The 18,267-nt window shown below is 40.4% G+C and overlaps 1 protein-coding gene across 12 annotated transcripts in view; it reads right to left on the bottom strand.

Moving 5' to 3' along the window:
* KDM2B (lysine demethylase 2B) overlaps positions 1-18,267 on the bottom strand; it is a 125,444-nt gene that overhangs the window by 28,558 nt on the left and 78,619 nt on the right. For 11 of the 12 annotated variants that reach the window (XM_063351383.1, XM_063351381.1, XM_063351386.1 and 8 more), the window contains one exon: positions 11,873-11,959. The exons of the other annotated variant lie outside the window; for it this stretch is intronic. In XM_063351383.1, coding sequence (XP_063207453.1) covers positions 11,873-11,959 — 87 coding nt within the window. The remainder of the gene's footprint in view (positions 1-11,872; positions 11,960-18,267) is intronic. 12 annotated transcript variants of the gene reach the window in all.

Genomic DNA, 18,267 nt, shown 5'->3' with positions numbered 1-18,267 from the left:
GTCATTCACAGCAAATTAAATCATGACATAGATCATCCTACTCCTCTCATCTGCAGCACACACTAGCACTGGCCTATCTGGGCTGCAGCAGATCACCAAGTGTAACCCACATCAAACCTCGGTCCTCAGCCAGCCCTGCCACAGGAGAGCGTGTTCCAGTCTGCTGCCTACAACAGCAACACAATTGACAAATGAGCTCTAATTACGAGGCCTGCGTTAGGAGCGAAGACACACATGCCAAGAAGATCTCAGAATGATTTCCAAATGCTAGGTAAACTTTGCCGAGCTGGCGTTTAAAAGAATTGGATAGGATATGATGTAAAATAGCAAGCTGGGAATCGGTGGGGGGAAAACAACACAATAAAGTAAACTTTCTGATTATAATTGCTCTCCAAAAATCTCATCTTGTACAAGAGCAGCTAACCATTCAAAGAAATATTTAATACACAGAAAGAATATTAAGAGAGCATTTTCCAGCTCAATTCTTTCAGCTTGTCTACACTAGAGAACACTAAATTACGACAAATAGTGAGCAACCCCTGTGTGAACAGCGTCTATCAGACTAGCCTGGTGCAGTTTACATCAGCTTAGAAAACAAAATAAGCAGCACTGACCCTAGTCGTGCCTATATTGACATAACGGTGTCCATACTTCAGCTTTGCGTGATATAATTCAGTAATAAATAACATCCTTAATTGAACTGCTGAACGAGCCTTAGTGAAAACCGCATGAAAACAGACAGTACCTTCTACTCCGAACTGTTGCTTTGATTGCACCTCACCTGAAGTCATATATAAGTCTCATCAATATCATAATCTTCTCCACAGAAACCAATTATGTTGTCACAAACTGAGACAATAACCTCAAGCGAAGAATAAACAGCAGGAGCAGATGAGTGCCAAAGAACCAGATTTTATTCTCATGCAAATATCCTTAAGTAGTAAAAACAAGATGGGGGGAGGAAGAGTACAACCCCTGCACTGTACTCACTTGCTCCCGAGCATCTTTAGCACCAAGAGATTTCAGCCGCTGCTACCAGCGCTAAACAGGGTCCCTGTTTTCATATTAGACGCTGGAGTTTATGATTCTGTGATTCTCTGTGGTGAAATAATGTTTTTTTTAACGTGGCACAAATGCACCTTTGATTTAACCTTCTCTTGAAACTTTTTATGCATCTTTATAGAATGTGATATTTAGCTAATATTAGAAAAAATATTTACATGAAAACAACTGGAAAAACAACCTCAAACTGGTTTATATACAAGTCCTTGAAAAAAGATCTTGTGATTTGAGCTGCTGTTGCCTTCTGCCCGCCAGCACATATGTTTTTGAAAAGGAAACCCACCGAGATGTTTATGGATCATGATTCTTGACCTGTATCAGAATAAGAGTTACCCAATAGCCTTCTAAGGTTCATTGTTTTGGTGTAAGCGTCCATTCACATGAAATATGATCTTAACTGTTGGGCCTGAGCAAATTTCATGACACTTTTCTCAAGAGTTCTAGCCAATATTTCAGTCATACTTCCAACACTAGCACGGACATTCTGACAACCTAAATACCCATCTAGTATCATGATCTTACGACTTCCTACTATCTATTTTATCTGAGCTATGACATAAGAGGAGTCATCAGATGTACTGTGTATCCATCACAATCTCTTTAATAAACAGTCTGATTGATCAACCTTAGATCAAATAAAGTAACTCAAGACAAAATAATACATTGATTGCTCCTTCCGTGTAATGCTTACTACACATACTTTCCCCAACCAGTATCCAACACAGGAGAAGCAAAGGCAGCAAAGGTTGTACAGCTATCTCTAGAACAACAACTATGGACTACTGCAGTACAGTAGAGGAGCAGCACCCAAAACAGCAAGAGCCCGGACAGAATGTGCCGATAGTAACTCACTCCACCTCTCTCATAAGCCTTAAAATCAAAACACCACCCCCCAAACCCTAACCCCCTGTCATCTTAAAAATATAATAAATAAGACAGCAGCGCAGTGAAACATCAAGTTAATCTACCACACAAGACGTGAGCGCTGCATCTTGGGAACCTACTGATAAATAACTGAGGTCTATCTTCACAGCATCAGATTTGTTGAGAGAGAGAGATACTAACAAACTGAACAGTTCATGAGATCTGGATCTATGAATTTCCTCTCTACAGGAAGAGCTGTAGCGTGATTGGGACTATCCACTGGGAAATGAGGGAAATCCTGCCACACTTCCTTCTGCCACAGATCCTCATGCCACAGTGTTTCCACGGCACAGTTTATGTCTCCAAGAGCCATGTTCTGTCAGTAAACGCAAAAACTATTGACATAAGCTCCTAAGAAGGTAAGAAGTGACTGCCACACTGCAGAGGAACATGCAAATAGACGTGGCTGCTAGCTGAAAGGGTGGATTAACCAGAAGATGTAACCTGCTGTCCCCTAATGGCTCAGCGCACTCTGACACCCAGCACCGAATGCTCTACGACAGTCAGTCATGTCCAATACATGGACAGCACCTTTAAAATCTAGAGACCAAACCCAAACATTTAGAGGCAAACAAAGGGTAAGGAAAGGGACAGTTTGCCTCATGAGAGTTCAGGTGCTCTGCTGTCACCTACAAAACTTGGATTTACAGGGAAACATCTCGAACATAAACAACCAAACCACGCTAGACCAACTCTCAAAGGGGCTTTGCTTTTATCAGAATTTATCCATATCTTTTGTTGTATTTGCTGATTTTCAAAAAAGGAGAACACTTCTGTACCTCTTCTATCTGGTCTACTAGTGCCTGCAGGAAAGTCATAAAGTTGAAACAAGACCTCATTTATATTCTCAGCAGACTTTAATTTCAGCGTGCTATGGAACTAAAAGGAAGCCATCTTCTCAGGGACAGAACATACAATTCAATTTTGTTCTGAAAAGTGCACGCAGGATTAATGTCCATAATTGCACAGCACGTACTGTGGAATGACAAACGCCTTCCACGTTGCTCTGCCAATGTGCTTCGATCCAGAAACAAAACTATTAAATCTCAGAGACGTAACTTAAAGCTTGAATGGTTTTAATGTCGGGGTGGGGGGAGAGCTGGATGCTGGAATACTTAAACCAGGTTCAAACCTTAACTTTTTGCTTGGTTTTGTTGGCCAACTCAGTAATGAATGTAGTCAAGCTCCTGGTGATAAAATCTGAGACCTGCCGACTCTTTTCACATACGCCATCAAAGAAAAAGGTCTTAAGACTAAAGTAGTTTCCATCAGCACTTTTACTGTCATGAAAATAAAGAGAAAGCTGCTATCTTGAAAAATGGCAGTCAAGATGTAGTTGGGAAAAATTAATGTTACTGAATTTCTGTAAATTCATAGATCCAGATCTCATGCATATGGTAGAAGAATGACAATGGGGAAGAATACATAAATCTTCTCGTATGATCCTTGGAGAACAACAGTTTGAAAAGAGAGATGGCTGTTAATTTTTTCCAATCCATTCAAATTTCTACTCAGAGTCAAAATGGCTCTAATTTACCTGTTTGATGTATTAATCACATAAAGGCACTGGTCAGATTTCAAAGCAAGTGGCTGAGAGTTGATAAGGAGGGAAAATAGCAAGTCAAAGATGGAAGATTAAGAAGGTGCTCATTCAAGTCCTTGCTATTTATAATTACTCCCTGAAGGGACACAATATTTCAAGTACAGCCTCTTGAGGTGAGAAATAATCTGTCAAGTCACCAGGCAAAGCTCGTAGAAAAATACTGAGGCAATATGCGGTGAAGCTCTTTGGGCATGTTACATACGATACGCATATACCAAACCCTGAAACTCCTCTGGCCTGCATGGAGTTACCACAGAAATGAATTTGTCTGGAGGACTAATGTTTGTAAGAGACTGAAGCAGCGCTCAGAAAAATAAGCAAGTCAGGCGAGGAGCTGCCTTCCTCATCAGCGCTGCCCCAGGAAAGCAGACGCTTGACAGAAACTCCCAGTAGCTTCAGCAGCTCTTACTCCTTTGCTCAGAACCCGGATGGTTCTGGTGCATCAGGTTTTTTCTGCTCCCAAGTGTAGTTAGCAGGGAAAGGGCTTAGTTTCGTATGTGTACAGCTACTGTGGGAAGTCCCCTAAAAAACAATCCCCCAAACCTCAGCTATGTGGTTTTCTTTCTTAATAGACTTGTCAAGAGCCAGAACTGGGATATCTTTATGAATAAACTTCAGCTCTCTTCTACCACATGGCATCTACCATCCTATAGTGTAAAAGAACAGAAATTATTCAAAATTATTTAAGTCGCTGATTCCAATCACAATTTAAATCAGTAAAGAGAAAAACAAATTTATTTTAATCCTCATTTTCTTTTGTATTTATTTTCTAGAAGATAAATTAATTATTAGCATCTGATAACTACCAAGAAATGTCTGATTTGCAGTAGATTATGAACTTTATAATCAGGACTTTTTATCGACAAGAAGTATTCACAATACGTATTTGTACATGCAAATCTTCTTGCAGGCTATTGGCATCTAAAATTGTTGTTGACACCAAGCAGAGTTCAGGCAGTACTTCGTGAGATCACTTCAAACACCTTTAAGCTGGTGCCTGGCAAGGACAAAATGTGACGGTTTAAATCCCCTTTTTGCTCCCGCGCGGCTTGGAATGACTGATGTAAAACTTATTTGAATGTCAACCAGAAAAATACGCCTCACAATAATTTACACTTAATTCTTTTGCAGTCTTTCTACCTTTTCTTCCCCCTTCCCAGATTTTTTTCCTGCACTAGGAGGACTCAATTTTTAGTTTAATTCTTAAGTGCTGATTTTTAATCGTTAGTATTTGCTTTCTAATGCATTCATATCACCACAGGAAGTACCCTGAATGGATCTCCAAGGACTGGTCCGTCTCAGGGAATTTGGCAGAGTTTTCTCACTGCTTCTACAAGGAATGTTGGTTTCCTGGTGGTAGCCCCCGGGCAGGCTCCTGAAACTGATGCTGTTTTGATGTTGTGCCATTTATACGAGCTCAGATCTGTTTCAGACACCACTCTGGTTAAAACACTAATTGCTGTAACGAGTATCTCAGTGCTCTTGCTACTATGGGGTGGAGCTGGCCTAGCGATAGCTATGGTAGGAATTCTTAGTAAGCAGGCAAGTAAAAGCTGGAAGTATTTATTCAAAGGTTCTCAGGAATGTTCTTTGTCCACCTAGCATCTCTTCCCCTCAATTTAAAGAAAACCTGATGTAAAACAACGCTCAACACTTCTGAAAAATCACATTGGTTTTAAGTTGAAGTTTATCAAAACTCTTGAATTTATGCTTTTTTCCCCCCTAATTTCTGCATTAATTGTGTCCACTAATTCTAAATTTTACTTACTATTTCTTAAATTTGATCCAATGCATGATGTTGCATATATGTTCATAAAATGGGAGCCATGCATAAAGAAGCTCTGTTATTAAAAAATGGTAGATCTTCCCTTTGCAGCATTTTTAATGTGAAATACTGTGAAAAGGGAAAAAGGTTTCTTCCTGGAAAACGGCAGCAGACACATGAATGTGCCCAAGGATCTCTATGGTCTCCAGATCTGGAGAGGGTGACTAATACCACTGCCTTTTATTATTTAAAATACAAGTTATTTCTAAGAATCTAACACCCTTTTCATCACAGTTGTCTACTGTTTTTCTTGTGTGCGGTTTAGTTCAGACTGTGAACAATGATCAGAAATCTTATTTACAGCCTAAATCTATTTATGGCGTGTTTATACTCACTTGTTCTCATGCCAACATTGTCCATTAGCTTAAATAACTCTTCTCCTCCCATGGTGTTTATACTCCCTGAAGTACTTACACAACAATCACCTCCCCCTTCAACTCTGTTGTGCCATGCTGAACCAGACATGTTCTTCTCGTCTCCACACTTAAGCATCACATCTTGAATACTATATGTAGTTGTGGAGTCCTATATCCACCCTCATCTCAAAACTACCTACAGTGGAACTAGAATAGAGTGAGAAAAATGATCAAACAGACGGTATGGTTTGTGTACCAGAAAAGACTGAATTTACTAGTGTTTTTCAGCTTGGGAGTAGGGGAGGAAAAAAGATGAGAAGCAGTAACAGGGATATAAAAAAATAAAATAATTGACAGCACAAAGAAGGTGAACAGAGACCTCATTCAAATTTCTCAAAAATGCATGATATGGAGGGCATGAAGTGTATTTATGGTATTAAGGGGACAGATCTGAAACAACATAAGGAAGTACTTATCTACACGGAGCTTTATTAAACTGCAGGGGACACTGCCACAGGATGCTACTGAGATCAAAAAGATCAACAGGTTCTACAAATCATTAGGTAAATTCACAGAGGAAAAAAAAATTCTACGAGGGGACACTAAACACAAAAGATGAAGATACAATCTTTTAGCTTAACTAGGAAGATAAGCAAAGATCGCTGCATGTCTGCTTTGTTCTTGCAACTCTTTTAATATCTGTAGCTGGCCACCATCAGAAACAGGACTCCCCGCTCCAGGACCGTCTGATCTGATGGAGTATGACTAGCTCAACCTTTCCTCAATCATACTAATCAGCTTTTTGCTCTGCCTCTCGCAGATTAGTTCTTACAAGTTAATCCTTCTTTTTCAGAATCATGGATGTATCTGTAGAATTTTGCAAAAAGATTTCTAGTAAAAACAATGGGGTAAAAAATAAAGTGCTGCAAGACAGAACTCGCTAATGATTGGAATCAGGTGCTGCCCATGGTAACAGGAAAGTAGAATCAAAACCCTGTGCCCACCCACCTCCACCCCCCAACCCAAAAACCAGTAGTGAAAAAACCAGCCTGAGATGTCTTCCCTTTTTTTTTTTATGATCACTTTTTCTTCCTGATTCTCATACACTGACACATAGCTACGAACATTATTTGCATTGCCAGTTGCAAGGAAGGTTGTGGGGTTTTTTTTAAAAAAAAAAACATAATCCAGTTAAAATTTCAGTTTATGGTCTTTACTAATTAATAGTACTCCTTTAAATAAGAATATTAGCATTTCCTTATTATACATCTCAAATATCTTCTCTTAAAATCAACAGGTAAAAATTACATGGAAAAAGCATATGAATGAGCATCAGAAAAACAGCCACATATTGCAGCATTGTTAACCAGCTACTAAAAATTACAGCTTCATTTCCTGCTCGCGGCCAGACCTATATATATTTGGACACTTGCTATCATTATAGATGCGGTGGCTTTAGGTTTGTGCCAGGTAAGAGAGATGAGAATCTGGCTCACAGTCTGTATTTCTAACTCTTCACAGAACAAGAGAGTCCAAACGTATTTTAATTCTTTATAGCTGCTCTTCATAGACAACTAAAGATCTTTATCACAATAAAAACAGAAGGCACTGCCACAGAGTGTAATTACATGCTACTATAGTTGACTGTTGTCTTCCAGAAATAGGAAATGGTTTGAAAAATGCATGGGTCCTGCTTGGGCCATACTCCTGAGTTCCTCAAATAAAATGTTACCCTTAACCCCTCTGCAGATAAAATGGGAACTCTGGTATTGTAGGGCTGAGCAAATCTGAAGAGTGCGCTTCAAGACTTGGCTGGAAGGTACTCAGCTTTCTGCACCAGCGATTAGCGATGTGTCGCCACAGTGGAAAATCAGGTTTAGGCCCTGCTCTCTTTTCACACCACCCAGAAGTTAATTTCCTAGGGATGAGGAAGGAGTTAGTTTCTTATGATTATTTCTCGCTCCTCTTCAGTCACTTAAGAACCAAAAATCTTGAGGCAGTGTGCCCTATGGAGTCCTTCCTCTCGGACAGCAGACAACCATTGCCAAAAAACCCACAGATAACACCCCGCAGTGCACCAAGTGAGGACAACTTACTGTTGCACAAACTCCCAACAAGGGAACAGGGACGGGTTTACGTATCCACAGCTGCATCTGTGCTCTGCAGCCATCTGCGAAAAACGTGCTTAGTTTGAAGGTACGCAGACTGTCAGTCTGCCATCAGGACAAGGAGGTTTCAAATATCCACTTGGTCCCACATTCCTGATTCCTCAAAGAGGCCTAAATTAGGATTGCTGTACATATCCTAGGACTCCTGACATTTTGGTAAATGAATCATTATCAGACAGAGAGTACCAAAAGTGGACTGCCTTCTCTTACTCTATAGCTAAAAGAAAAAGGCAGGTTCTTGCTTCTTCTGAAAGAGCATTTGCCAAAAAAAAAAAAAAAAAAAAGGTGCCTAACTGGAGTATAATTATTCTGCTAAGTAATTATCAATAAATTATAAAAAGTATAAAAGACCCAAAAAAGCTCCATAAAGATTAGTAAACATGATCCGGAAGAGGTGCCTAAGAATCACAGACCATTTCCTTTTAACATAAAAGAGTAACAGTTCATACATTTTACTACAAAACTTTCTGCTGAAGATGTCACAGATCTTTACAAAAATTAATTTCACCTCACAGCCTCCCAGGATGGGCAGCACCATCTCCATGTACTGCAGGCAGCAGAGTGTGCCGTTCACCTCATGCAACACAAGGAGGCTGCAGCAGAGCCGGGAACAGCACACAGACCCTTGCCTCCCATTTTGTACACGAACCACAAGATCATCAGATGTCACCCATTTATTTTATCTCCCCACAAAAACATTTTTGATCATTGCTTCTGTTCCTTTTCTCAGTGAGTAATTTTTTTTTTTTTTTTTTTTTTTTTGAGGAAGAGCTGCAGTAAACCCGACAGCTTCGAACGCCTCTAGAAAAGGCAGACAGGAGCAATGCAGCACAATGGGGCCAACATCATATGGATGAGTCTTCCACATTCTTAGTTAAACGTCATGCCCATTAGATCTTATCCACTGTGAACTGTGATTTAAGGTGAGTGAACATGTTTCTTCCCTAAACCCCTGAATTTTGCAGTCTTCAGGCAACCATTCTGCAGTACAGAACTGTGCACACTGTTGGCACATCACACTAACAACACATAAAAGAAACTGTGACTCAATTTTCAAGGGAAATATTATTTGCTGCTTCGAAAATCATTCAGATCATTAAAGTCATGTTCTTTCAAAAGCAAGTCAACATTACTACGCCCGACCTTCCACAGCTTGGGTTATTCACATAGTTTAAGTCATTCTCTGTCCCTACTCCAGGGATCTCTAGTAAGAGTTCTCTCCCTCTGCTCTGTGTTTCCCCCACTCCATCCCTTTTCAGTACTTGCCTCTCTCCTCATCCTGCTTTCTCGCTGTTTCTAGTCTCTTCCCCTCCTTTCTTTACAGTCATTTCCATTTTCTTTGAAATGTTTTGGCATTTAATGCTGCCTTTATTCTTCCTTCTCCATCTGCTGCTCTTGTCTTTCTAAATCTCTTCTGGAGCCTTCTCTTGGGAGAAAGCAAGAGCCATGTTTTCCACTTATTGCCTCCTCTTTCTGGATTTCAGTTCCCTTCTTTTTCTTTTGGACTTGGAATCAGACGATCCTCCTCTCCCTGGAAGCTGATACACCAGCTGCAATGTCTTCTTACTAGCCCCACAATAGCTGGTACCATGCTATATCGTATACGCCACTCCCTTGAACACCAGTATCCAGGAAAGGCACTGTTAAGTATTTGGCATTTCTCCTATATACTACAAGAGCAATGCTACAGAAAGCAAAATTACTGGTAGGTTTTACTCCCCTGCTTTCTACTCAACATTTGCGGAAACTTGTGACGATGTAGACTTGCTCCACCAGCTATAATCCAATTTTAAAGGCTGTTCCCCCCTCCCTAAGGGTTTTCTTCTCTGTAAAATCTTCTGTTTTATTATCAGGACTTTACAGGGAACAAAGGCGAAATAACCAAACTTAACTAGTAACACTGCCTTTATACAGATCTCCCCTATATTATCTTTCCAACATATTTTAATTTGAGACTTAAAGGCTCAACTCTAAGCCATTTCTTCCTAGCCTGTTCCCTTGGCCTCTGGTGCCAGACGAGGGAAATAGCTGTAATGTGAAAGATGACATGGACATTTGCCAATTAGAAGCACAACAGCAAACTCCTTTTGGGAAACGTTCAGCCATATCTGCACATGTACCTTTTAATGAAAACATAAGATATAATACAAATTGATCACAGATTAAGCAAAGTAAATATGAAGAGAATGGTGAAAGGATTTTTTCCTGTTGTAAGTTTTTGTTTATTTCCAAACTTCAATCTAAAGCATCACTCTGTGTCAAAGTTTCCTTCGTATTTGTTACTAGCCAACATGTTTAATTGTTTGTACCTTAATTATTATACCTTAGCACTGGGAATGACACCTTCTAAAAGTTTTTGCTTTTAGAAAGGCTAAAGGAAAATAAGCACCAGAAATTAAAAAAAAAAAAACCCTTGCAGCCAGCAAGATGGATTTTGCAAAGAAGGATAAGATTTAAGTCACAACCCCCCCCATCTTTTACAGTTACAGTTATGTTTCCAATGCACAGAAATAGAAGAAATGAACCCTTTATCAGGATTCCAAAATAAAGCAAGTAAGAACGTTAGCAAATGCCAAAGCTTATAAAAGCCTCAAAACATTAAGATCCTCACGTCTACCACAAGCTCAAAAAATACAGTCCAAGAATCGGTTGTTTCTTAGTTTTGTTTTATATGTTTTGCACACCACTTTTCCTCTGGTCACAGAGATTTTGCTTTATTTAAAGCCTAGAGTACCTGACTGATGAATGAACAGCAGCTAACAGCGCAGTGGAGTAAAGTATCCGACACCTGTTCCTCTCAAGGTTTTCCGCTGTTTTTTTTAAACAAATAAATATTTTAAATACAAAGCATATTCTCATGGATTTATTACAATCTAAAAGGGAAATATGTATTTAACAATATAACTTATCTGAAACGTGCTCAGCTAAAACCCAAAAAGAAACCAGAGAGGAACATTCTGTCCCACTCTCCTCTGGCAGTTTGATCTTTATGGTCTCCTACTTCCCATTTGAAAACAGCAAATTCTTGTGGCTACAAGCGATTATATGCAAAGGCATGACAAGTGCACCAGCACAAAAAGTGAGAACAGGGAAAATAATTCACTCAGTTAATTATTTGAAAGTTATTTACAATGATAACAACAACAACAGATTTTCAGACAGAAGTCTGATTTAAGCCGACCAACCCTTTCAGCATTTCTAAAGAAATTATGTATTATAAAACTAATTCAGTGAAAAAATGAAAGTAAAAATAGAAGCGATGAGACATCTTCTAAATAAGCAAAGCTGCTTTTACAGCATGTTGAATAACTGCAGCGTGGTAAACATACCAATGTTATTTATAACATCCAGCCTTTTGACATTATTCTTTAGTTAATTATGTCAAATTCTTTATAAGCATTAATGAAGCAAGCCTCACGGTTCTCCTGCAAAGTGAACAGAACTACTCCCATACATAGGAGGAAAAATGAAGATACAGGGACAGAAACCAACCCTCCAAAGTTAGTGGCACACTTGTACAGCGAATTCAGGAGGTCTTACAGGGTAAGAGAAAAGCATCCTCTCATCCAGATGAGAGCGCTTACTAAGTGACCGGTTTTTAGGATTTACACATCATTTAATTTTACGCAAAATGCTGCATCAACATTTTTAGATTTAACCACGACTAGTAAATGACTAAGACACATCAAAGTTTTATACTGATAAGTTAAGCCCAAACGAATTCTTTTTTAATGGAAACTCTAATGATTTCTCTCTGCTGAGGCACTTTTATGTTCTGCTTCAACACCTAATCATAAAACCATTAAAAATAACATTTTATATTAAAAATGCTAGCAGCTGCCAAAGTATCATATGCAGCACTTTGTCAGACTATAGATAAATAAACCCCAAGACCTAGCACAACAATGATTAGTAAGTAATTGTGTCTCATTACCTTTGTGGTCTTCTTGGGCCAGCTGACCACAGGGACACCCGAAATGGCAAGATTTTGGTCATCATCAGCATGTTCCTTCAGTATGTTCTGTTGCAAATGAAAAGGCCTTTATTAACCAGAGAAATATTTCTCCAACTGAAGAGTGCGGAGACTTGCAGAAGACAGTACTCCATTCTGATGAAAGATAGAGTGACAGGATCTCTGCTGACTTGTTACATCTCTGCAAGTTACTTTTGCTTCCAAACTTCCAAGTCACACTGAAACTCTCGCACCTGTCATTAAGATCTAAGATGTGAATTTTCTTGCGAAACAGACAGCAAAATCAGCCATGAATCACCTCAAAATATTACAGACTTTAAAACTGGCGTGTCCAATGTGGCTGGTGTTTTTCCACTGGTATCAATCTAACACCAGTACCACCTCTCTCTTTAAACTCTGGCTCACTAAATCCCAAACGACCCCACCGGTCACCACAACCAATACCTTCTCTCCTAATCAAGTCTACAAAAGACCCTAGAAGCATTTAGTCTCTGCCACTGTTATTCCTGCAGTCACAGGGCATCAAGCCTGCAGTTTAGAGCAATCCTCAGATGCCTGAACATTCAGGTAAATCAAGATAGAGAAGTGCCAGAGCTCAATCTATGTGATGAGATAAGGTATTCAGGTTCCTGAGTATTGACTAGGAAAGGATCTGACTCTGGATAGTACAGTATTAAGAAGAAAAATTGGTCTCCCTTCCACCCCCACCAAATCCTTTTGCTTTGATGCACTGTCCTAGAAATTTCATGAGTGGGTTGCACTGGCTTACACAGCTTCTACCGCTGTGAATCACTCCCATGGCCATATAACTCAAACACAGAGGTGGGGAAGAACTCTTTCTAATCATACTCAATTATGCAGTTGGGCATTGTCCACGCTTGCTTTCCATGACTCTTTACAAACTTACTAACCCAGCTATGAAGATCTTCATTTGGAGCTCAGATAACTGGAAAGGACAACAAATGAAAATAAAAAAACGGGTTGAAAGGAGTATATTGTGCTGCTGAAAACTGAAGCCCTAAAAAAACCTGAAGCACTAACTGGTTAAGGGGAAAAAAATGTTCCAATAAAACAAACAAGAACTGCAGGTTGGAAATTACCTCATAATAGAATTTAGGAGATAACCCCAGACAATAAAGTTCAACGGTGTTACTCGCAAGTATACCAACTTCTTGAAAAAAGCTTAAATAGATGACAGCAGGCACCAGGCTCTCTCAGTCCCCAGTGTAGAGCTTTAATAATTAGAAATTTCACACGCACTAGAATAAGAGCTTCAAATACAGTAATTGTTTTAATAGGAAGTACACTTGGAATTCATCTGTAATCATCCAACTAAAGCTGGGTGTACGATGGCATGTTCCAGGCCCCAAGAGCCCGAACAGGCAGACTAGCATCTAAACTAGGGTTTGGACGAGCGTCCCTGGGGCTGGGCTTTCTCTCCCTGGAGCTCAGGCAACCTGCTGGATTCAGCTCAATTCCCCAGTCTGTGCTTAAATGAGAGGTGCTTTACTAATAGACACCATAGCACCAGCACAGTGCTGCTTCTTCAGATGCAATCATACCAGTAAGGCTGTTCTTGATGCCGGTTAGTTCGAAAGCAGCACCAATAACCAAAATAAGCAATACCAGTACAAGCCCAGTTTTGTCAGCCCAGCACTGGGGCTTGCAGAGGCACAGCCTGGCTGGTTTAGGAGTAAAACCCAGCGTGCTCCAGCCTGACTCTGATGTGGAGCCTGTAGCATACCTTCAGCTGAATACTTAAGTGAAACAGGGAACAACTTTTACATATGGACTAGTCATTGGCAAATTAACTCTTGGCTGAGCTGAGGTTAAGCGAGCACCTCTTTTCTCATGTCCTTTTTATTTCCAGAGAGTGATCACCGCACTAACCGAACTGTGACTACACTCTGAAAGTTAGTTTTCAATCCTAAAAACGGAGAGGTCTTTCGAATTCTCACAGCAAAGCCAAAATTCTCCAGAACAAGGCAGCAGCTCGAGAGCCATATAAACAAAGGACAAATTAATCCCTCTTTACTTTGCTACTCTTGGGTTTGAAGGCTTGTAAGGCAGAAAACCTTAACATTTCCACTGACGACTGTCAGAGACTCTGAGTTCAATAGAAAGCAGAGTATATTCCAAGAACTTGGCAGGATAACAAGGTTTCTTGTTATCTTATGTATCACGTGAAAATATTACCCAAGAAGAAATGTAAAACTATGGCAGTTTATCATCTCAGCCAGCTGAAAACAATGGATATCTGAGCAGCAGAACCATAACCAAGCTACATTTGCACTGACTGTAGTGTCTAGCATTAGCACACAATCGGCTGGAGGAGGCACTTTTGCGCACCTGCTTAAAAAAAAAAAAAAAGAAAAAAAAGAAGATAAAGAAAAGCCATGGGGCTCCAGTTAGACAAACAACCTGATGCTCATCCAGCACAAGGGCTGCCTGATTCATTACACTTGAAGGCTGTGGTGACAACAGCAGGTATGAAGGAAAGAAAGTGATTAAGTATGTAAGAATTTAGCTTAGCCATTAATTTCAAAAGCACAGCAAGGAATGACTCCCCTGAAATGCATTCAGTAGAGGGAGGTTTTTTTTCTGTCATCAGAATGAGAAGAGGGTAAGATTTCTTGGCAAGAAAAAGTAAGAACATATTTCAGTAGATATCATCTGTCTTGCACAAGAATCTTCTCCTGCTGCCAAGGAGTTGCAGAAATTTGACAAACTCTCTTCTTCAAACTGAGTTTCTTCTGCCCCAATGGTCTTCCACAGTCCCTTCTGAAGAGCAGCAGCATTTTTGCTTTGAAGTGGGGAAGGTCTGTGGCATTATTAGGAGGCAGATCTCACAATCCTCTTCCCCAACATCAGCAAAGGAATTACCATCCTGCTGGTAAAACAACAGAAATGTGTGTGCTGTAATCAGAGGCTGCATACAGACAAGTATCACTGGCGCAAGTGTTTAATGTGGGATACAGATTGTCACAATCAAAGGTCTGCTCAGTTTTACGTGTCCTGTGATGTGGGGTGCAAATTACACCAAGGAGTAAGATGTTTACCTCTCTATTCTCTTCATGCATAAGTCCCCCCCAGCTGCATCTTTAGTAGACTGACGTACTATTTGGTAACTAAATATGAAGTGGAGAAGCCACATGATGAAACTCTTCCAATCCCCAAGGCCACCACCTAAGTAAAATTACTTCTCAGTGATTTTTTCCCCCCTCATTTTCTTCCTCATCAGCACAGGTACTTTTCTAACAGTTCAGCTGCTACTTAATTTTAAAATTGGGAGCAGGAATTGTTGCACTATTTCGTATTTAATTTCAGGGCATGTATGTATTGAAAACAAGGTATGACTGCAAGCTGTGTGTGCCTTCAGCAGTAACACTAACAGCAAGGATGTGAGGGCAACGGCTGCAGTGTCTTCTGGCTGCTCACCCAGCCAACAACTCCACTGCCAAGCCTTCTGTCCTTCTGCAGCTTGGGTCAGCTGAGCTCTCTCAGGGAGGGTATGTTTACCTGTACAACAATTTCCCCTCGCATTTGCTGCACATACAGCTCACACAGAGCCCAGCCACAGACATTTGGATACAGAGAGTATCGCATCTCCTCGGCCGATTGTTCAGATACCATCTGCTACAGAGTGAACGCTGCTGTCAGTAATCGCTGCTTGGAGGCCTCTGAGAAACTCCTCTGGTGGTGAATACAGGTCGCATGCGATACAGTGTCCATACAGCAGAGCTGCAGCCAACAAGAATTTAATTCCTTATTTGAGCTGAGGGAAGAACTGCCCCACTCCTCAAGTGAGGCCCATGTTATGCTCTGCAAATAAGCCTCCCTCGTGCTGCTGCACTCCATCGATCATGGTGATAAATGGGTTCTCAATCTGCAGAGACATTAGGTTGGCACTTCTGGATTGCTGTGTCCCCACTAGGCAGTCGCAGTTAGTTAGGCACTTAGATGATGTGTGAGGAATTTACAAAGACTTAGTTTAGTTTTCAGTCTCCTTTCTCATGAGGAAAATAAATTACTTTACTTCAAAGAGTCTCACCTACTTGACATTAAATAGTTGTATATAGCTGTAGTTGTATTTACCACTAAGAGCAGCAATCCAGTTGCCCATCCTTTACTGTATTCTTCTCAGATGGGAAAGCATGGATTCTCTGCAAGTTCCCCAGATTTGTTCTGTGAGACTTCACATCACTAAATAAAATGGTTTCCTTTCTCCAGTTTTAACTACCCATATCCTGTTTTCCAAAAACATTAGTTATCTTACTGAAGCACAAAGACAGACGTGAATGTCATACAAAAAAGTTCCTGAGTGTATTTCATGAAGAAATAAAACTGTTACAATAAACATGGATTTGTTTTCTTCAAGAAGAAACCTGTTTAAGACTTTCCAAGCAGAGCAAGAGCTTTCAGATTTTCTGTTAGAGCATGTTCTTGCTATGCATTTGTTAAAAATAACTCAAACGGGTACACTAAAAGGGTACTTTTTATAGGCTGTATTATTAATACATCACATGTCCGAAAGTCAGGTTGCCCATGAAATAAACCTTGTGAATATAGCCGAATACAGTCACAGCATGTATGATCTGCACAGCTTCTTCTGCAGGATTTCTGCCTCCATTCAGTCACAAAGATGACTGGTGCTCTGGATATTCATCCGGGGGAGCTAAAGATGCCAGGCTTCTGCTCACTCTACTGCCAATGCTATCAGCAAAATATCCACATTATTTTCTGTACAAGTTGGAAAACTAGTAGCAAAGTAACAGAGAATATGCTTTAGTGGTCAAGGAGATAAATACCATTCTGGAAAATGGACTGTCTTTCTTCTTCTCCTGCCATTATGTCTCTGTGTGACACAGGGCAAATTTTTAAAATCAAATTTCCACAGGCAGTCACGAATTGTTTGTTCCTACTCTTCCTCACACCTGCCTTGGGATCTGGATGCTAAAGATCAGAATTTCTGCTCTGTCAGAAATGTTAAGCAATTACAGTTTCAATACCAGTAAAATTATCTATTGCATGTATCATTCTTAAATAATGCTAACTTTTCTGAAAATCACATCCACGGCACATAAAACCAGTATGCAAAATTATGGTCACTTTTATCTTAATCTCTCTGCACCTTAGTTCCGTACCTGTGAACCAGAGATAAGAACAGCTCATCGATTACCGCTTGTGAAGCGCATGACTACAGCAGTGATGAGTATCACTGGCAAGCCCAAGGGAACATTCATATCACTGTGTTCAGATGAGGGTCTGAACGGTATGATGTACCTCACACACGCAGAGGAGCAAGGACAGAACAAAATACTGACTCGCTGCATTCTGCACACCAAGCAATACAGGAATCCTGCAAGGACCATTACGCTAGATGGGGATTGAAATCAGTCACTTGGCAACTTTTCCAGCAGCACGCTCTACCCTTTGAAGGCAGAAGCCCTAAACATACACTGATACACTTGTTTCCTCTTTTTTTTTTTTTTTTTTTAAAGCCAACAAACTGAATAAAACAAACTTAGTGCTTCGGTATCACATGGGTTACAAGGAGACAGGATGCTTTGGCTCCACTCTCTACCATGTCAATGAACACAGCGCCAGAAAGGAGTAATGGGTTGCTGCATCCAGGGTCCCAACACTAGATGGGAATGGGATACACCTTGTCAGTGGCTGCCTCAGACAATTTGCTGATGAGCAAAAGGAAGGGTTGTGTTGGGAGTCCTGGCCTCCACTCCTGATTTCAGAGGAAGTGTACTCAAGCAACCATTGATCTGAGTACAACTCCCCCTAACTGCCCCGATTCCTTCCGAGCACACAGCAAGTGGATGATGCAACTGTGGGAGAGTTGTGGAGGGAGCAGACTATGTGGGGTTTAAATATTTGCTATGCTGTATTGATTCCCATTCTCTGAAAACCGAGGGCTACCTTATAAGTGGGCCAATACAGTAAAAAAAGATGGGTAAGAAAGTTCTTTAACAGTTCTTTAGACACTGGTCAAGAAATGAGTTAACATCCTTTTAAAAGGTCTTGCTCTGACTAATCAGTAACAGGCTCGCCAAACATACAGAGGTGATTCCAGAGAAAACAATTCTGCAGCATGCGTGATGTTTAGATGTGGTCATAGGCTCTTTAACCAGCAGGGAACCATAAATATCCAGATGTTGGGCTACATCTTGATGGTTACAGTGTGTGCTGGCAAGGAGAAAAGTCTAGAAGCAGGCAGTTATCAAAGGAGATGGAACACCAAGACTGCAACTTTGCAAGATGCACAAACCAAACTGGTATATGCCAACTTAATACCAGTTAAAGCACAGTATCACCAAAAAGGGGACAACTTGGGCCTTTTTCTT

The sequence above is a fragment of the Chroicocephalus ridibundus genome, chromosome 13, assembly GCF_963924245.1.
Source record: "Chroicocephalus ridibundus chromosome 13, bChrRid1.1, whole genome shotgun sequence".
Taxonomy (NCBI): domain Eukaryota; kingdom Metazoa; phylum Chordata; class Aves; order Charadriiformes; family Laridae; genus Chroicocephalus; species Chroicocephalus ridibundus.
Note: the sequence above shows the minus strand (reverse complement) of the source record. Positions and strands in the feature narration are given on the sequence as shown.